This window comes from Etheostoma cragini, chromosome 2 (assembly GCF_013103735.1).
Source record: "Etheostoma cragini isolate CJK2018 chromosome 2, CSU_Ecrag_1.0, whole genome shotgun sequence".
In the NCBI taxonomy this organism is placed as follows: Eukaryota; Metazoa; Chordata; class Actinopteri; order Perciformes; family Percidae; genus Etheostoma; species Etheostoma cragini.
The window spans coordinates 1,831,814-1,853,745 of NC_048408.1; the positions used below are offsets into that span (position 1 = coordinate 1,831,814).

At 40.4% G+C, this 21,932-nt stretch overlaps 1 protein-coding gene across 5 annotated transcripts in view; it reads right to left on the bottom strand.

Annotated features, from left to right (window-relative positions):
* LOC117957731 (VPS10 domain-containing receptor SorCS1) overlaps window positions 1-21,932 on the bottom strand; it is a 200,295-nt gene that overhangs the window by 100,384 nt on the left and 77,979 nt on the right. For all 5 annotated transcript variants that reach the window (XR_004659585.1, XR_004659586.1, XM_034893754.1 and 2 more), the window contains exon 2: window positions 14,062-14,129. Coding sequence is in view for 3 of the 5 variants with exons in the window: in XM_034893754.1 (XP_034749645.1) it covers window positions 14,062-14,129 (68 nt within the window). In the remaining 2 variants the exon portion in view is untranslated. The remainder of the gene's footprint in view (window positions 1-14,061; window positions 14,130-21,932) is intronic.

Sequence of the window (21,932 nt, forward strand, 5' to 3'; positions counted from 1 at the left end):
GGGGTGGAGTTCCCAACTCCACCAGCAGATGGTGCCAAAACGGCCCGTGACTGCAACCATCTCCTGGGTATATAGTGGTCCTAAAGGACGCAGCCTCTCATGACGTCACAATTTTTATGAATAAACGCCTGAAATGTGTGTTTTTTTTTTTTCTTAAAACTTGTAGTCTACTCTAAATGAGCCAAACCATATTGTTCCCCATCATCCACTCCCCCCTGTCTCTGTGTGTATTTCCTGAGTGCTGACTGCTAATGATGAACAGGATGTCGGTTAGCAGGATGTGTTCTGGTTGTGGACTGGATGTTTGTTGTGTGCTATTGTTTAATCTGTACATGTATGTGTAAATCGACTTGGCCTGTGGTGTGTTAATGTTAGTGTCGGATCAGAGGGGTTAATCTGAGCATGTGTATTTCAAAAGGTGCGTGTTCTTAGATGTGGTATCCACAGCCCCCTTCTGTTTAAGCTGTATGTATGTATAGAGAAAAAACGCTAAAACAACATTGGTGATTGTCGTTTGATATTGTTTCAGAACCATTGCAAGCACTGTTTGTTGTGTAAAGGTGCGGCGCTGTCCCTAGTACAGAAACAGAGCCTAATAATGGGGACACTATGTGCGTGTTTGTGTGTGTGTCTTGCGTATTGCTCCTGACTGGTATTAGAAATGCGTGTGGTAGGCTAATCGGAGTTTGATGGTGGGGTTATATTGGAGACGTAAGTGGCAAAAACACATGACTCAATCTCTCTTTCTTTTGCTCGCTCACCCGCTCTCTGAGTGAGAACCCAGGCGCTGCTGCAGGATGTGGCTCCTGCGGGCTCTACAAAATAAACTCCTGCCGGTGCTTTTGCACAGTTCCATTCTTTTTTATAGTGGATATTTGCAGTCAAGTAACTGAGAATGTAAAACCTTTTATTCATGCTGAATTTGGCTGAATTTTGAATGCTTTCTCATGCATATGAGATCATGTCTGGGAATAATATGGAGACAATCTTAGGTTTTTGCCAACCTGCAAAATCTATCTTTTTTACCTGGCCTCTTAGGGCTTCCGTAGGAAACAATAGTTTAAAAATGTTTTAAATTAAGTCAATTCAAGAGGCCACAATGTCATGTGACCCGAGTGTTTGGTAACAAAAATACTCTGAGGTTTTGGCAATGAAAGCAGATGGCTCATTTTTTACGATTATGTTTTGGGCATTTTAGGACTTAATTTTCATGAAAGGGGAGAGAGGGGGAATCACATGCAGCAAACGCCCGCAGGTCAGAGTCAAACCTGCGGTGGCTGCAACAGGAACTTATGGCACGGCAGTAATTTGATGCCAAATGGAGCTGATTGCCTATTGCAGTTCGATTGGCAGAGGGGACTGTTGTCGGCATGTGCTCGTAGTTGGCAGACGTTGGTAGAAGTTCTGAGAGAATCACCAAACCGGGAGTGAGCAGTATAACAGCATGATGAGGTGCACAGATGTGTTCCAAGTCAGATTATCATCTGTGTCAATTGTGTGAAAATGTGAAATGGCACATTATGTGAAATGTCTGGTTGTGAATCTGTCCAAAGAAGTTGCCCCACCACTTTTTTCCCATCTGACAACATCAGTGTAAATCCAACAATGCATATAGGGTCTACAGTCTGAAGGCTTTAACCACCTGGAGAAATATCAAAGGTACTAATAAAACAAGAAAGTAACAAGTGGATGATGAAAATTTGGAGAGAGGAAAGAAGCAAAACATGTGAAGTGGGGACAATATATTTAAGATTCAAACTTAATTTGTTTGCACATTTGCAACTTATATAGAAACAATAAATCCACCGTTTTGGCAAAATTATGTATTAATTAAACCAAATTAACTTTTTCCAAAAAATAATCAAGTACTTTCTGACTGTGTATAATATTTACATATTGTTTGTTTAGAAGAAAATGATGGTATTAGAGTGGAAATTACTGTAAAAAGTAGCCTTTTACATTTTTTAGATTGTTAAAACATGTTTTTAACTGACTTAAGGCTCACAAACAGAGTTTACATGACTTCCCAGACTGGGTATCCCGATGCACATACCATACAAGCCATACATAGACAGCATCTAACAGCTCCATTCAGGCTTTTTCTTGTTTTTGGCATTTTGCATGTTTGTGCAGTCACTGTCACACTCTTTCTTATTTTCTGGCAACAATGCAGCAATCCCTGAAGTGGAACGTCAAGGATTTAGACTATTCGTGACAGACAATTGAGTTTTTCTTATAACAAACGTAAATGTTATAACATTGTTTTAGTGTCTAACAATCATGTCAAGGTATCTGAGTGGTGTGGTGATGGCGCAGTGCATATGATATTAGTAAGGTAGAACTTTGGGGGCTCCAACACCCCTGACATGGCTGGGATGAGGATCAGCGCCTCTAAATGTGAGAACATGGTTCTCAGCAGGAAGCCATTAAAGTGCCTACCCTGCAGTGCTGTATTCAGCCACCTAAACTGAGAACAAGTCATTACCAAGACTAGGGTATTTGGAGACTGAGACAAGAACAAGACCAAGGCTAAGACCAGACTACTACAAGTCCTACTGCAGGACACAATAAAAAAAATCCAAACAATGGGCACTCTGAAATGATCTGAAAGATCCACATTCCTCCCCTAAAAAAACACCCACAGAAAACACATAAAGATTCTTACTCATTCATTAATGCTGTATACACACAGCTTATATGAATAGCCAATACTAGTTTTCTTTTAGATGTTGTTTTGGATATACAGTAAACCCCTCATGTTATGGTTTAGGTGGCCATATTTTATTGCAAAGGAAATCGCTCAGACAGCCAGAACTTCGGTCACTTTCATGGGAGTGTGTTTAAAGGGGGCAGGGAGAGGGGGGTTTGGGGTAACACATTTCAAATTGGAAATGTGTGAAGTTATTGGTTCCGGTCTTGAAATGAATTCCTGATTCCTTTTCATCCGCGACCAAGAGGAGAAAAATATGGATGATTCCGAGACCTTCAAAAAGTGGTCTTGAGCCCGGTCTTAAGAACAAGACCGATTTTGAGTACTAAAAACCTGCTACTCTGGGTGGGAAAGAGTCCTTACCCTAAGTGACTTCAAGTAACTCAGGGTCTTGTTCACGAGAAGCGGGACAATGGAGCAGGAGATTTGCCACGAGAAGATCCCCCCGTCGGAGCTGGTTAACCCTTGTGGTGTCTTCCCGTCAACCATGAAAAAAGTTTTTTTCAACACTACATTGCTTTTTCCAACATTTTTGTCATTTTTTCAATGTTGTGGGTGTTGGATGTGGATGTTTTTCCAGTTATTTGATATTACTAATGTTAACATTTTCAGCAGATATTTTGAAGGCCCATTTTTGACCCCGCGACCCGGCCCCGAATTAGCGGATGAAGATGGAGGGATGGATAGTTTTTGGTGTCTAAACCTAACCGAACAGTGACCATTTCACATCTTTAATGGCATTTTTAAAAACGCAACCATTACATTCTTTGGTATTATCTGTCACAGCTAGGGACACAAATTTATGAAACACATCTGTGGATCCTATTCGAGCATAGTGATAAACAACATGTATGGCTTTTCACATCAGCCTTTAACATCACTCGGTCTGCCCCAAATACTAAACTACAGTTATCCAACTTACTCCAACATTCTCATTCTATTTGTGCATAGTTTTGTAGTGTATGTTGCACAACTTTATATATACTGTATATTTAAAGTATAAATGTGTGTGTGTGTGTGTACGTGTTGTTTCACTTCTCACTTCATACAGCAGTTAATAATAATTATATGAATAATTTCCTAAATGAAAATAGTGACGAGCCAGCTTTAAACAGTTGAAAGGCCAGTTTTGAATGAAAGCTTTGAATGAAATATTGGGCGAAGTGCAAATGCAGAATTTGTGTTCAGTAGAAATGAAGCATTTCAGAATGTCTCCAACTTATTTGAGCTGTCAGGTCTAATTTATTTTGAGCGGCCTGAAGCTCAATCAGCTCAATGAGCTATTCTAATTTCACATGAAGATAGAGAAAAGCCCAAAGCATGTGAATGTTCAAATGCAGCAAAGACACTGCAGAAAGCCAAGTGTGATTTCAAATGAAGCAATCACTCACATCGACTGATGTGTTTTTTTTTTCCCACCTTCTTTCGGTGCAGCTGTTAAATCCAGACTAAAGTCCTTGTTTGAAAGGTTTAAAGACGTTTACTGAGAACTTCACGCTTGAAGTTTGCATACAGCCATGAAAATACAGCATATTGATGGTACGCTGGCAATATTGTGTCATTTACTAGCTCTTTAAGATTTTGCCAAAGTAGTGCATGTCAATTCTCTGCTGTATCATATCACATTACTCACAAATTGCGAAAATATACACTTTGCCAAAGATGGTCAATACCCCCAAATAACCTGAAATTGTATTCATTACAGGCCGGTTTCATGGTGAGCAAATACATTGCTTATCTGCTGGATAAGTCCCGTATGATTCATCAGAACCCATCAAGAGCCAGGACCGTGGGACAATGACGTCATCAGGCTATTGATTGGCTCCTTAGAGGCCCCTGTCACAGAATCACTTGATTTAGGGGCCAATGACTTATTTTTAGTGTCACAGCAACTTTCAACATTAAGCAATAAAATAGCCCAACCCAGCAGATGTGAAACCCCAGGACGATGGAAGTTACATTGAATGAAAAATGATAGTTTCTCAAGGACGATGATTTGGAGGGAATCTTGCCCGCCTTGCTGGTGGCGTTTGAGAGGCTATTCAGTGGGTATATGTGGGTGTGAAACCCAGCTCTGACCAAACTGCCATGATAACATCCCTTGTGAGGATGTTCTTCACAGGGGCTGCAGGTGAGCCAACGCTTCAGACTGTCCACATGTTGAATTAGACAAGGGGGGACTTTACGAAACATTGTACGAGGAGGACACAATAATGATATCAGTGCTGTTGCACTGTATGTCTTACTGAGGAAAATTCTGGATATGCTAGGAGGACGATTGAGCTATTCCCGTTACATCTTCAATCATACTCTCTAACACACACATACACACTCAATCAAAAAACTAAAACACCCTCTTTACTTTATCTGAGAATATGTCTATAGTCACTTATTAGATAGAGTTTCAATTAAAATTTCTAGAGTCTAGCATACTTTGATAGGCAGTTACTACACAGCTTTCCCATACTTGGTGGGGGTTTGATTAATCATGGTTCGGGGGGTGGGAGCTGCACGCACCACGGGCTCACTCACTGCATATGAGTGAAGAAAACACCAGTCACACTGCTTAAGACAGTTTGAGTTTAGAAACCGTCAGCAAGCTTAAACAGTGTATCTAATGTGCAGCAGGCTAAATCAACCCCTGTACTCCTTCCCTCCACATCTGCAGTCCTGTTCCAATTCCTGCCCTTCAGGTTCGGTAGCAAAACCTCCACTCTCAAAGCTACCCTAGACATAAGCATCCTGATTTGACAGCTGTTATATTGGGATGTGTTTGTTTGTTTGTTTGTTTATTTGGATCCCCATTAGCTTCAGCATACACTAAAAGCTATTCTTCCTGGGGTCCTACAATCTTTTCTTGACAATACACATTATATCATTTCAGTACACACACACACACACACACACACACACATTTGAAAATACAAATCATAAGTAAATCTTACAGTTAACATCATTAATAAAAAATAAAAAAAATAAAAAAATGTGTGTTTATGAAACAAGTTGGACTATTTAGATTTCAGAACTCACCCGGAGCTTATTTCTGTTCTTTATCTTTCATTCAAATTCAGATCTTTGTGTGCGTTCTTTTGTACTTCCATTCTTATCTAATCACCTAATTCACCCAAATTCATTTCAGTCTAAACATACACATTGGAATTGCGCCACCCAACCACTGTTGGGGGTTGTCAACTTTCAGCTGTGGGCCAGCTTTACAAAATATGAGATATTTTGCTTTATGTCCTTTGGCATTAAGCAATGACAGACATTGCACCACGTGATTTTTAGATACAAAAGTGTCACGCTGTTACCTCATGCTGCTTTTGGGGCCACAACAGACAGAGATTCCTAGTTTAGCTCCAACTCCCCTGAGGAGTGCTGGATTCCTGGCAGACCAATTGGTTTTCTTAAATGCAGTCATCAGTTTCTTTGCTGCTCTGTCTTATTTCCTGGCTGTAAATTGCCCATTGATTCATTATCCTCACTCATGATGTATATCATCTCTTCATTCAGCCGTCTTTCTGTCAATATGTCTGCTCATCACATGCACCTTTAATCCTCCATCCATTACTAAGCTCTGTTTTTTCAAGGCATCACATTTATGATAACGTGTATGAAACATTAGTAGCATCAAGCTAACGTTCTGATTGTTAACCATGAAACCTAACACTTGGGCCTTTCCAAAGCATTCCAGGGTTATAATACAAGGATTATACCATAAGGAAACAAAAAAAAATGCTTAGACCCCAGAGGGCCTGTTAACATCCACCGCTGATTACATAATTTATGTGAGTTCTGACGTGTAACATAACAAGTATTTAAACACAAAAGTTCAAAACATTTGTCAATATGGATATGCAGTACATCGTTTGATTGGTAAAATTCTCTTCAATTCAATCAATCAGTTCATGTTACTGAAATCATAAGAACCAAGGCATTATTCATAACCTTAGTGCTAATGCTATTATAATGATCTTCCTTACCTGTAAGCGGTCCTAAACGCTCTATCCCAATCCATTCCTAGCTTTTTTATATTCCTCTTTCTATTAGCTTTGTAGCACCTGGTTTGGCAATGGCTTGAAAGTAACAGATGTTCATTAATATTGAAAAGTTGCACACTAAAGCTTTAACTATGAAGAATTCACAACTTTATGTTCGGAATCTTTCATTATTGTGGTGTGTTTACAACTCACAGATAATCATGTAACATTAGGCCTGTTTTATTCCTTGTGTTTTATTACAGAAACTGTAATGTTAATTATATTCACCACTATGAAGTGTGGTACCGTCTGTAACATTAACATTTAGTCGTTTGTAACGGCCTCTTTGCCCTGTTCACAGGCAAACGACGAACAGCCCAGTGTGCCGATGTGAAAGACCAGACATGGGTGAACAGCAAAACGCAATACACAATTATTCAATGGATCAATCAAAAAATACATTTGTTCAAATACCACATGTTTATTTTACCTGTGTAGCACATATGTGTACCAATTACCCACCAATTAGCTATTTTCAGTGTAATGTGTAACAAGATCTGAAACAAGAATTGATCCCACTTTAGGTTATAGCACGGGTTTATTGGAATTACTTATAAATCACCTCGCAAGAAAGTCTAAGATTAAACGGTTAAATAAATTAAGATTACTGTATCTTTCTGGTCTAATATGTTGCTAAATACCATTAATTATGTACCTGGGAAATAAAGAAACAATTTCCTGGCAGTTTTCATGTTACTGTGGTCTGAAATTGGCATTTATTACATGACCGTTGCTTTGAATAACAGACCATTGACATGCAGAGCAGAGCGACGCCATGCGACAGCTATCAATCCGCTGAATAAATCCAGTTAATTTATCAGGTGTGGCAAAAAATAGAAAAAAGTGGAACAACCCCTGTTGCTACGCAGTAGCTTCAGCAGCAGGACCAATGACGTTAATTAGTTACATTGCATTTTTATAGGTCTATCAATCAATGAATGAGGACAGAAACGTCAACATAAATATAGCCAAAGAATTCCCATTCAGCTTGTCTCACATCACCGTTACCTTAAATGTTCAGTTTAATGTGAATTAGAGCAGCCAATAGCTCGCTAGCTCACTACAATGCTTCAACTTACATAACAGCGGCTGGGTGAAGGAATTTGTCCACCTAGCTAGCGATAGCAGTGCAGCACCCCTTAATAGCCCGACTCATGAAGTATATGGCTACTACCACGGCCCGTAATGGGGTCAAAATGTGTGCCGGATCCTGGCTTTTTGCCAAGAATGTATTTGCTGCAAACAGCTGTCCATCAAGTAGCTCATAGCTTGAACAAAATGGGCACACACACCAGTCTGATGCCAAGCAAGAGGGGGGAAGTACAGTGGTGTTGACAGACAGACAGAGGGTTGCTATGGACGCAGGATTCCAATGGAATGGAATGGACAAAAGAATGGACTATTTTCTTTAGCTGAAGCAATAATATTGTATTTTCCTTTTCTCCTACTCTATACTTCTACTCCACCACAATCAGAGTTCACATAGGCCTGCTGTGCTTTTTTTACTTCACTTATTATTTTATGGCTTAAGTTACTTTCCAGATTCAGATTATTAATACAAAATATTATGAATAAGTTATGATGTAGGATGTGTAGCGGATAACGATGAGAATGTATTGATTCCATGCTGAAATTCACAAGCTAGCTGCCAGTCAACCTTACGCTGGTATTTTGGTGAACGTAATTCAAAAGTAAAGCAGAAGTAGTGTATTTCATTACATTCAGAGACAGTAATATTGTAATGTAACTAATTACTCTCAAATAATAGTAGCTAGTAATCTATATTGTATTGCATTTTGGAAGTAACATGCCCAACACTTTTTAACAGGAGTTTTCTTCTAATAAGGAACACATGAAACATACCTCCAGATACTCAAAGAGTAAATGGCCTTTTGGCGTAAATGGGTTTTCTATGAATAACATCACCTTTAAATTGATAAAATATGCTGATTACATACAAAATTACAAAAAAACTGACCCCTTGGTGAGGCTAACTAGCACACATTAAGGCCCTTGAAGCATTGTGCAATGATAGCGAGCTAGAGATTAATGTGGCAAAGACAAACAAGTTACTCTTTTGCAAAAAACAAGTCCCAACAATAGAGCCAGTAATATTAGTACTAATGGCCTAGCAGTTGAAACTATGGGACGATCTGAGTTTTTTTTTTATAACACAGACCATAATCATTAGAAATGCTCAACGACTCAGTCTCCTCAGACGACTGAGGTGTCTGGGAGTCAGATTACTGACCTAGTATACACCACACAAATTAAAAGTGTTTTTTGCTTTCACCTTTCTACTTGGTTTGGCTATTTAATCTGCAAACCCAAGAACAATATTAACAGGAGAGTGTCAATGGCTAGCAAGATAGTGGGACAACCCCAAAAACGTCGTCCTAGATTACAAATACATCCAAAAATGCTTCTCATCTTCATTCACCTTAAGTGAATGTAGCCTTGGCCAGGTGGGGTTGATGTCATCAGGTGGCAACCATTGTTCGGGTGGGTGTTTCAACCCTTAATCACAACACCCTCCGGATGATGGGTTGGCAGTGGTGGCCATGTCACTGCCCATCTTCCCCTCCTGGCGTCCAGCTCAACTCATCCCTCCCATTCCATAACCAGCCAGAGGCTCTTTCCGCTGCCTCCCCCATCCTGCGAGCTGCTGTCTTTTTCTCCTTCCCTGTCATTCCAATGGCTGTGAGCATTCTCCGCACTGACTGAACGGGAAATCCTCTACAGCCGACCTTGGCCGGGAACAGCCATGCCCGCCACCCTTTCCCCCTGCAGTCATGCAGAAGGGCTTGGTATTTGGAGCTCTTCCTTTCAAAGGCCTGTTCACACCCCTCTTCCCATGGGACTGTAAGTTCTATGAGGATGATCTTTTTTTCCACTTCAGACCACAGTACCACATCCGGCCTCAGTGTTGTCTGGACAACCTGGGGGAACTGCAGCCTTCCTCCCAGGTCAACCTCCATTTCCCATGATTGGGCCTTTTGTAGCAGACTGGTTCTTGTTTTAGCTGTGGTTGTTGGCTTTTCCCCTTCCCTGATGAACTGGATTGATGTTGTTTTACTAAATGTTTGGCTTTTCTTTTTCCTCTCCTGCTCTAAGGTGTTAGCGAGTGTCATGAGCACCTTGTCATGGCGCGCACCTTGTTTTTTTACACCCGGACAGGATGTGTGCCATGGTGCCCCTCTCCCCACAGAGCTTGCACAATGGATCCTCTCTCATGCCCCACTTGTGCAGGTTTGTTGGGGTTGGGAGTGCGTCATATACAGATCTCAGCAGGAAGGAGATACTTAATGGCTCCAGTCTCCATAGGTCCGCCCAGGTGACCTTCCTCTCGGGAAGATAGCACCTGGTCCAGGCTCCTTGGGAGGCCAAGTCCACTGCCCTCGACCTTAGTCTTTCCTCTTCCAGTTTTCGTACCTCTTCTTGAATCATGGCTCTTCTATCACTCTATCCTGCCTTCCTCCACTGTTGGAACTGGGAGGTTCCAAGACCCTGTCTTCCTGTGCATGGTGATCCAATGACATCACGCACCTTCAACATGCTTTCAGCCTGTGCAACAGATGAATCAGCTGCCCAGTTGCGTCCTGATCTTGTGATGACGCCTGCATGTCTGACTTGTTCATCCTGGGAGTCTCTGTACGTCATTACGACTCTGCCCTTTGCAACTTTAAATTCCTCTACCACGGATGACAGGGGAAGTTGAAGCTGTCCTGATCTTGTAAAAGTCCTACTGCAGTGAAGCTTGGAGGGATTCCTAACCACTTTCGAAGGTACTTATTGATCTTTCTTTCCATTCCTTCAACGCATGTCATTGGGACCTCATACACTGTCAGGAGTCACATGAGCCTTGGCAACAGTCGGTGTTGATAGAGCCAAGCTTTAAACTTTCCAGGAAGCCCTGATTTTTCGATCCTCCTCAACCATTCCTCCAACTGCTTTTCCGTACTGGGTATGAGTACCAAATATATATTGAAAGAATGAGGAACAAAGCTAGGGAAATCACTGCAGACCGAACATATCCTCTTCCCAGCCAGTTTAAGTGCCTCAGGTAAAAAGTGTATTTAAAAAATCCTTTATTCCAAATGCCATCATCTCAACCAAACATCAAACTGAGCTGCTATTTAAATGTATTCAAGCAAAGTGATTCCTTTTATATCCTGATATTTTTTTCATTTCATCTCTTCATCTTATTACAGTATATCTGAGATGTTGTCTGTGTGTTTATCTGTCTTGTATGGCTGGTGAGCCATAGGAAAATGTCCACCTTGGTAAACTTTAAATGTTATTCTACTCAATTCTAAAGGATATGCCTCATAATTGTTTTTTAGTTATAGTTTAATTTGGTATAACAGTAACTAATTATGATATATTTTGGGTTTAATATATGCAGTTTCTAATTACAGTATGGTGTCTAATGCTGTCTAACATTACTGTAATCATAGTATAGTTTTGTCTAATGAAGATTTTTTTTTTTAAACAAAGTAAAGCTTCTACCTCCCAATAATGAACTAACTACAGCATAACTTGGTGGTTTCTAATTAGGATATAACTGTTCATTTACTGTCTAGCTAAGGCCACATTTTTTATAAATGTATGGCTTATTACATCATATTAATGTACCGTAAAATAGAGTGGGACCAAAAATGATTGTGTCATCACTTTTATTCCTCAATGTTTATGGTGTTTGAAAGAGATCAATCCAAGGTAAAGGTTTGTAATCTCTATATAGCTGACACTCTTTTTTGTATTAGTTACAAAATGAATAAATGTGTCAAAAGTGTATTGGCTTGCCATATACCTTTGAAGCAGGAATATAATGTAGGTTGGCTCAACTTTTAATGTATAGAATGAAGCTGGCAGGTATAAACATTATTATGCAGCTTTTTGACAGATTCTACCTTTCGTATCCCAAGGACCATTTAATCCATAGTGACAACAGTTGCAATAAAAACGTTTGTGGAACTGAGACTCTACAAGGTAACGAGGGAAAGTGAATTGCACGAGTTGGCTCAGGTCTGTCCATGCTCTGAATTAGGTGTTCATGCTGTAGGTCTGACACACGTAGACAACATGAATACCCAGTATCGACGAGTAAACATCTTGAGTTTACTCAGTTTTTTTGTTACCCCTTTAAGTATATCCACAGAAAAATATACATTTCCACACTGACACTCACTGACACTCAGTATCACATCTGCAGCAAGAGTCTCAGCTTGTCTTCCACACTTCATTGAAGCTACATGATGCTTATACCAAGTGAAACATTCAAATCCAAGATGCCATGTTTTTAAGGCTGCATCATTACATCAAATGGAAATCATCTAGATGTCTTGTGCATGTTTTTAAATGTCTCCCTCATAATTCTGTCTGACACATCTGGTTTATTTTTGAAGTTTGGGATCTCCACTAGAATTTAAAATCAAATGTGTGAGTTTGAATAAAACTTGCACAAAACTTGAATAGCAACATACAGCATAATAAACATTGAGCCATGGGTCAATCTTTAAAAGATCATAAGCTGAAAAGGAAGAATTTTATTTGATTTTGGTTAAGTTTTTTCAAGTCACATTGTTGCTTATAACTTTCTAACTTAACTTTTTTCAGTTTTCAATTTTTGCATAGTCTTGTAGTACATCTTAGGTTTTTGTTATTCCTATTTAAAGGACTACCTTTTGAGCATCCTACTTTTACTCTTGGGATCTACTAGAATAGGTTTACATGCTTTGATGTTCAAAAAACATATTATGTCTCTCATACTGCCCATTGCTGCAGCTTGTTTGCCTGAAAAGTTCTATTGGAGCTCTTGGCTCCCCTCCCCGAAAAGCCCAGTTTTTGCCCATTTTCAGGCAGGGCTGTCTGTGAGAGAAGAGGATGCTCCATTTGCATTGAAGTGTGAAATTTGTACTTTATACATCCATTACATACACACTAAAAGATGGGAAAAATGTTTAAAAAAAATAGGGCTCTTTAAAGTTATTCTGCTTACAGACTCATTTTCATTGATTTTGCAGAAAGGTGGACATACTATCTTTACATGTTGGCTCTTAACATTTCAAAATATTACATACATGCAAATATCAAGTGTTCAAACAGGTTTATTGATATCCAAAGTTAGTGGTAAGGTAGTCACAACAAGTCCCGGTCAAGCTATTATGAGGGGCCCTTTCATGTGTTTGAAACATAGACAGTGAACGGAATGGACACAGTGACGCCATATACTTCGACAGAGACCAGTAATGTCACTTTTCTAGTTATCGCTGAGCGTTACTGCGCAGCCTCCAACTGAGCTTGAAGACGTAGATGTGACGTGAGCAACCTGTCTGAAAGTTGTAAGTCTTCTGGTAGCTGTGCAAGAGAAATCTCACTCATTCCCAATCAGCAGAGACGGAGAAGGTAGGTAAATGTTAGAAGATAACATAGACACAGGCTAATTAATGCTAACTAAAATGGTGAATAAAAAATATCTTAATGTGCCAACTACAAATTCTGCTTACATACTAGCTATTCTTCTTATTTGGACAACAAACTATGGTCAGTTATTACAAGCAAGTAGCAGAGGTACAGTATATAAAATTAAAGCATTCGTCTTTTTAGGAATTAGAGATTTGTTCCAGTTGTAGGAAGATCATAAACCCTTTGGCTGATCAGACCTTTTCTGTCTTTACTTCTTATGGAGTTATTATTTGATCATTCTTGTTCCTCCTTCTGCTTTTCCTCAAGAGAGAGCTGTCTATGTCTGTGGTATCACTCTCTATAGGCAACAGTGCAACATACATCTCATAACGAGAAGTACTTGTGCAGATATTCTTGGTTATGACTTTTTTACTTTAAGACGTTAATGCAGCCACATTCCTCCCTACCAGGCATCTACCACAGTTACATGACAATCGAGTCAGAAACGAGGCTGACGCTCTAAGTGAGTCTAAGCTGAGTTCAAGGCTGGTCAAGGTAATTTACTGGATAACTTTGCAAGCTCCAGTCACGTTGATTAGTGGCTTTCATGAGGGATTTCTGCTGCCCACAGACATTTAAACCGATTGAAGACTGTCGGCTACACAGGCTCGCCATTTGACAGATCTTTCTAAGACCGTTGCATCTTTTTCAAGCTTTGAATGTTTAATTAATTTACATAATGAGATCCTTGTGAGTGTTGGTATTCTTTACTCCTAAGGGAGCAGTTCAAACCACAGAAATAGGAATATAAACACCAGACATATTTGGAACGACGTCCAACAGTCCCCTCTGACCAATTTACTGTGAGGCTTTTCTAGAAATGTCATTGTGTGATGAGCTTACCTCCATAATGAACTCTCAGTCACACTGTTGAGGTTGAAGTCAAATAGTTTGGTCAGCATCAAAATCACCTGCAGAACAAGACAAGCATTGCAATCAATACACAGGCCTATCAATCAATAACTGGTGAGCAGCTTAAACAGTATCAAGGCAAAATTAACAAGAAGGAAAATAAAACAGCAGTCAAACATTCAAAGATCATATTATCTATTATGATTGAAGCATAGATTTGTCTTTCTCCCACATAGTGAGCTTTAGACAAAACCGTGGATTGTTTTTTTATGTGTATGCATGCATTTTCAAGTGCAGGTTTTTACAGTCTGCATGTTCGTAGTAACAAAGGACCTTGGGAAGGAACTTTTGTTTTGGTGGAATGTGTGTTTTGTGACACCATCACTGTGTAAGATGCGGTGTCAGGAGAAATATCTATTATACTCAATTCAGTTCAGCACCAGAGATGTACTCAAACGCCATGCATACAACCATACTGTACACCACATCGCTTAATGTGATCCCCCTCTAATTGTTTCAAACTCATTACTTAATCACATCAGATTGATTCTAAACACTCCCCTGTAAATAATTATTTATTCTGTGCTACCCTCAAGGTGCACAAGATGAGGCAAAGTGGGTCAGCCAAGGTCTTCAGGGAAAAACAGAAGCACAAACATCCCATTTCACTCGGAGGATAAAATAAGTAAAGCAGCACGGAAACTCACAATCTATTTACTTTGTGACTGGAGGTGTATTTGAAATGAATAAAACTCAGAAGAAGAAGAAGAGGCAAGAATAAGCTTCACAGGGAATGCGGCCGTTTTAGTTCAATATAGTCTCTTTTTTTTAACTTCTCTTGCTCATAAGTTCATTTTGATAACATTGTGTAAAACAAAATCCCCAGGGATATTTTGTGGTGACTTTGACAGTTATCTGATGAGCCCTTTGCTTTGTGAATAACCCATGGCGCGATGGTCAGGTGATATGGCGTGGGCGAAGAGCAGATGCTGCCAATGGAGAATTCTTTTCATATAATGTATGGGCTGTGCTGCGCTGCTACATCCTTATCTCAGGCTTTGCTATCGGGGAAAAGGTTGTATGTACAAGGCAGGCGATATTCCCCAGTGCATTGAGTAAAATAAACAACTGGAGTCTATACAATTTATATCTGTTGCCTTGAAGTTGTGTGCTATGCTGTGCACGACCAATATCCAACTGTTTCCCCTTGGCCTGGCTACATCTTGATACCTCCACTGCCTTATGGAGGCAGAAGTCGAGCCACTGCATGACTTGTGTGACTTTGTGAAACAGTTCCACCACCATGGGGTTCCTGTGAGTACAAACAGAACAGATGCACCTTAGGTAGTGGAATTACATTGCGAGGTTGGGGCTCCAGTGATCAACCTTATTAAGCATGCGCTAACATCTGCAGCTCCCCGAAACACTCCAAACGTGCGGTGCACTCGGCTGACCTTTGGCTGGCAGGTTTTTTTTGGAGTGTTGTTGTGGAAAATAACCACTGGACAAGAACAAGTAGTAAAAAAGGCATTGATTAAGAGTGATTCAGGAACTAGCTGGGCGTTTTCAGAGCCAGGAGGGCCGGGGAATGAATAACCTTAAATATCCGGACCAGACCTTTGCATGCTAATGACTGAGCAAGTCCATTTAACTGCCCAGCTGGAGGCTGAATTCACACTCGCACCACGCAGCTTCTCTCTTTCTCTTTATTCCCTCACTTTCTTTTTTACTCAACCCCCTCTTTAGTTGTTTCTGCTATCAAATCTCAATACATTTGCTCCTGTGTGTCATTGTGTGTGTGTGTGTGTATGTGTGTGTATAGTTGTTTATGTGCATGCTGTAAAGGGTAGTGTTCTGGCTCAAGATTCTGGACAAAGTCTTGTAAAGGCTGAGGTATAAGCCGGGTGACTTGGCTTGATTATTTGAAGGGCAGTGTGCGTGCGGGCCCTTCTGTCTGCCACATATGGAGACTATGTAGGCAGTCATCGGCAAGTGGCCCTGTCAGATGGGCTCCCACTGGAAAGTGCATATGCTCCATCACTGACCATGCCAATTAGGCCTGTGGGCTTCTCGTACTGTAAATACGACGATGAAGCAGCACACACACACACACCTCTGGCAGTTTGGCGATGTGCAGACGAGCGTGGAGTCATCAAAATGAGACGGTGGCTGGTGGCCGTATGTTAAAGTTTGAGAATGATTAAATGACTGCAGTTACAAGCTAAATGTCGACTTGTCTTTATAATAGAATGCACTCTACTACTGTCCTGATTGTACATGGTGAGTTACAATGTTAGTGTGTTTGTCCGGGGGCCGCGTTGACCAAAAGAGAGAAGATGGCATCGTAGATGTATATGCCCCTAACAACATCCAAAATGATGTGCAATGAAAAAACAGTGGCTAACAAAGTGTCACAGACATCTAACTTGGAACGGTAGCTCCAGGATCACCAGTCATCCTGCCTGCTACAGTCAAGATAACAAGAGAAACACACAGCAACAACACTGTTAGCTGTGAGGCAAGTAACTTAATAAAAATCATAAAGTCGCAATCTGTAACTTTCTCCACATTCAACCTAAAACAAAGATGCCAGAGCAGTTAATGTTGCATGCAGGAAGCATAGACTGTGTAATATTAGTGGACGCAACATGTGTGACATCACCCATTGGTTTTTGGAAATCTGCAATGAGTCGTTGAGCTTGCCTTTATGGGTCCAGCCATCCTGGTTTTGGATATTACAATTTTAGACAAGAGGGAGGAGTGAGGGAGGAGAGAGGGAGGAGAGAGGGAGGAACCCTTACTCTCTACGGTACACACCTTTACTGGAAATCACATCATAGCCAAGCCCTAAAACACCCCCTGCTTTATCGATGATTTTAAAATCAACCACACCATGATTCAAAAAAGTATCATCATTCTGTCTTGAAAACCACAATTTGATTATGATGGAGACTATAAACTCATTATGACAATGTTTACTGAGGTGAAATGATGTGAGAAGTGGGTTACTTTCTCACAGTCTTCTACAGAAACAGACCTCCTCTTACAACTGCACGTGTGCCCCTGATGGAGATCAGATATAATGCAGCTTTAAGGAGTCTCCCCCTGCTGGAGATCAGATACAATGCAGGTTTAAGGAGTCTCCCCCTGCAGGAGATCAGATATAAAGCAGCTTTAAGGAGTCACCCCCTGCAGGAGATCAGATATAATGCAGCTTTAAGGAGTCTCCCCCTGCTGGAGATCAGAGAGAATGCAGGTTTAAGGCACTTATGGTTTAGATTAAAACCCTCCCAAGGAACACGCAATTCCTTTGTGAAAGACTCCCAAACTCCGCTCCCCAGCTAGAAAGTCATGTGTTTTATTTTCCACCAGCCACCCCAACCTCCTCACTACACAGCTCTTATTAGGGTGCATACAGCAAAAGAACCGTGGATTACAGTGGGTAAAGCTTTAGTGTGTAACTTTTTTATATTAATGAATGTCCGTTACATTCAAGCCATTGCCAAAGGAGTTGCTACAAAGCTAATTAAGCCTATCAGCTCCACACAACTCTCTCTGGATTTCTCACTATGACTATGTACAGAGGATTGTAGTGTCTGGTGACTTTCCCAAGCGGAAGTTTGAGTGACGATAATTACCTCTTCTGAAGAGTCCATGTTTTTTTAATCCTCTGTGTCTCCTTGGCTACCAGCAGCTGTGTGGAGGAGGGCGCGTGCGCAATCATGTGAACGAGCTGACAGTTTTGTAGTCATTACTTAGAATCCTTGTTTTTTCTGCAGCTATGTGTATGTAAGGGTCATTAGAAGAGCCGGGGCTTTTCAGACCAAACCCAGTTTATGCTGTATTCATGTGGTGTCAGAATAACCTGAAAAAATAGAAAATTTCAGGATAAATAACTAAAGTAGGCGTAAACAGACAGAAATGCTATAACTAGCATTCAACATTGTGACATTTGGCATGCCTTGGTGGAGTGCTCTTCTACTTATTCCTGTTTCTACTGCTGTTTCTGTTATTTCCAAACGCACCTAGATTTGTGTGTTTGGTTTCTGCTTTAAGGTAACTACCATTTATTCAACCTAGACACTATTTTCTTATGTTATTTGTGTCTAACTGACACTTAGAATATTAATTTGTCAGTGGCAAAACAAGCACTTTAGTAAAGGTAAATACAAGCTGGACAATTGCCCTATTAATTATTAGACCATTTTTAGTGTTGTCCTTGTTATGTTTTCTTTCGTTTTTTTTACCGTAATCATTCCTATAAAATCTGGTTCCTTCTTACTTAAAACCCCACAGTTGATGAGCTTCTACAGTGGAAAGAAAAAGTGTAGTGATATTAGTCATTCAAAGGGAAGCCTCAGCTCCGGGTGGGGATCAGCAACAACTGTGTCTGTGCAAAGCTTAAGGTGTTTAAAATATCTCCCCATTATTTCTTTTTTAATCAAAAGTATGCCTTTGCTGCAAGCAAACACTGTTATCTCTTATACTGTTTGGTAATTGTCATTGGATAGAGGAGAGAAAATACCATGATGAATCAAAATACCCAAACATGCATATACAAACAACAATTACCATTTCTCGGGGCGCGAGAAGGCAGAATAAACAAATATGAAATACAGAGCATTAGCACACATTCTGAAGCTCCCAACACAGGGAAATATGTAGGGTTCAAGTTCTTTAGGCATTATCAACTATTTGTTTTTCTCACATCTAATTTTTGCAATCATATGAAACCAGATTTCTCCAGGGGATAGTTTTTTTTGCCCCATTTTATCACTGAAAAAAATAAAAGAATGAATCCGGGCATCAGTGGAACAAAAATAAGAGTCTCTTATCACAATTCAATGAAACTCTTTTGCGGTTTATTTTTAATCAACACATTCACCCTGTCATGAACACTCAGGAAGGGAAAACACTGCAATACACAACACGTTTCACCTGCCCAAATGTGTGAATACCTCAACCTGTCAGACTCCTAGGGGATCATTGAGCCAGGAACGCTCCTCTCTGTGGATTAGCCTGTCACATCTTCCTTTGGAACATTCACCACTTGTGTCTATCACTAATACAACCGTCAAACATTCCTGGGAAACAGGGTTCGCAGGTGCTTGTTGTATATCTAAAAATAATATGTCTTCATTGAGATCAAACTTGATCAAGACTTATCAGAGGTGAGTTTCCCTGGGTGGTTATATATGCCGTTGCATGCTAATGTTCAGCAATCTGGGCTAGTAATCAACATCAAATCAACAGTCTACTGTGGCCTCATTTAGCCGGATTTCTTCCAGTGTTCGTTAGATTGACAAAAGCTGTAAAAAAGAATAATTTAAACATGCAGCCGCAATGTGGAGTGTGTTACATTGAGCCGTCAAATGATTACAATCTCATTTCTCTGTTATTTTTTTCTCTCCATCTTTTCTTGAGATAACTGAAAACATACACATTTTCTATTTTCGGTTCCATTGGAGCAGATTATTTCTGGAAGAGGGATGTTTGCGGAGATGCTCACAGAATACTGAAGAAGGATCGAGCGTTCGTGACTACCTGCAGCTTCATGTGCTGCCGGATTGATCCACACAGACCTGTCACCTTTTGTTTTGTGGTTATGATGCGGACTCAAGGTTCCCGGCAACTATTTTCCTTGATCTTTTGGCTATTTGCTGCTCCTAATTGGTTGTTAACCCACTTTGGGTTCAGTGTATGAAAATGATTGGAGCTAAGGAGCCGATCTGTCAAGTGTGGAGCTGCTAATGCATTTCAAGACGTGAAAAGCTTAAAGAAGACATTAAGGGCATGCTTACTGTTAATAAGCATTCAAAGTATGCAGAGAAGAGATTAAATGTGCATTATGATTACATAGCATCACTTTTTTAAGATAGAGCTAAGCCCTTCCTTTTATTTGAGTTCAAGAGTTTACAATTGCATTAATATGTGCATGAGAGACTGTGTACACCCATGTGTCTATTTGTACATAGACACATACATACATGAGGTGCACAGTATTTTGCATTTGCATTATACACACTTGTTTCTCATTCACACTATAGGTTGTAATTAAGGTTTTTAGTGGTCACTACTTATTTTGTCATGTTTTGTTAAAAAACATATTCATTAGTAATAGTTAGTTGTGTTGTAGTAGTAATAATCAGTGTAAGAATGCAGTGCACAAGTCATGTTAAGATAGGATAATTAAGGATCTGTGAAGTACTATGGGAGGGGCGTAGTCGTTTGAACTGTTTTGTGCTGAAAAAATAAAGGTTCTGAACGGTTTCTGTCCTAGTTAAAGTATGTTTTAATGAGGTTCTGTTGAGGTTTGGGTGTGCATTTACGTTATCTGGGTTTCAGTTTTGTATGGTTGATTTAGACGACATGTTTATCTAAATTTATTTTTTCACCTTGACCCGTGAGCAAATGTTCAATTTCAATTAAACAGATTGGGAATCAGTAACTCTGTAACTCTGGACCAGGAAAAATACATTGGAAAATGTCAATGTTTTATGGTGATTGTCTTCCTTTTATTTTTTTTTAAAGATATATATTAAAGACATGAATCTTAAAAGGTAACTACCATTTATTTTGACACTGGACCCTGTTTTCCTATGTTTTATGTCTAAGTCACGGATGGGAACAACGGGAGCGTGCCTATTTTCCCACAGCCCATAGAGCCACAGCCCTAGGGTTCCACAGGCCAATAGACCCACAGCCCTAGGGTTCCACAGCCCTAGGGTCCCACATCCCTATGTTCCCACAGCCCTATGGTGCCACTGCCCAATGGTCCCACAGCTCAATGGTCCAACAGTTCAATGGTCCCACAGCCCTATGGCCCCACTCCCCAATGGTCCCAGAGCTCAATGGTCCCACAGCCCTATGGTCCCACAGCCCTATGTTCCCCCAGCCCTATGGTCCAACAGCCCTATGTTCCCACAGCCCAATGGTCCCACAGCCCTATGGTCCCACAGCCCAATGGTCCCACAGCCCTATGGTCCCACAGCCCTATGGTCCCCCACAGCCCTATGGTCCCACAGCCCTATGGTCTCACAGCCCTATGGTCCCACAGCCTAATGATCCCACAGGCGTATTGAGTGGACTTTAAACTCCGGTCGGATTGAGTAACATTAACTGGAAATCTGAGTTAAAGCCTGAAAATGGAAAGTTGTAAGGACCATTTGGCTCATGGAACAAGGCAGACCTGCTCGGCTTGTTCGGGAAATGATTGTAAAGATTTACAAAGGATGTGTTGAAGTAATTTTCTCTGTTACTGGGATGTATTGGATCTGATTGGCGAGATTGCTGTGGACGAAGTACACACGGTGATACACTGATATTGAGGTTATAGAGATAATGAGGTGTAACCATGTATCAGCTAATGGAAATAGCTCACATTACTATGTTTTGTGAACAGTTAACTTTAAATTCAATGTGCATATTAGATATGGCGTCTTTTTTTTGGGAGGAGCAAATGTTCCACCAGAACAAGTTCTGCAGAGCCACCGCTAGTCTGTCCCGAGCTCAGCACCGCCCGAGACCATGTGATTGGTTTAAAGAAATGCCAATAAACCAGAGTGAGTTTTTCTCCTATCCCAGAACGTATGTGTGTCCTAGCCAGACCTTCCTCCCAGCGCGAGGTAGGTTTGGTAATGCGGGACTAACAATCACTCAAATCACATAGCCTGCCTATGCTCTTACATATTTATATACATAAATACATTTTATATCCTTACACCTTTTTTTTTGTTTTACTTGTCTTTCACTGCCTCAGAAAGCGTCTCTCAAACCAAGAGATACATTTTTTTGTTTTAACTTGTGTTACACAGCTGTGGAATTAGCCACTGGATTTAGGATTTAATCCGTCAAACAAACTA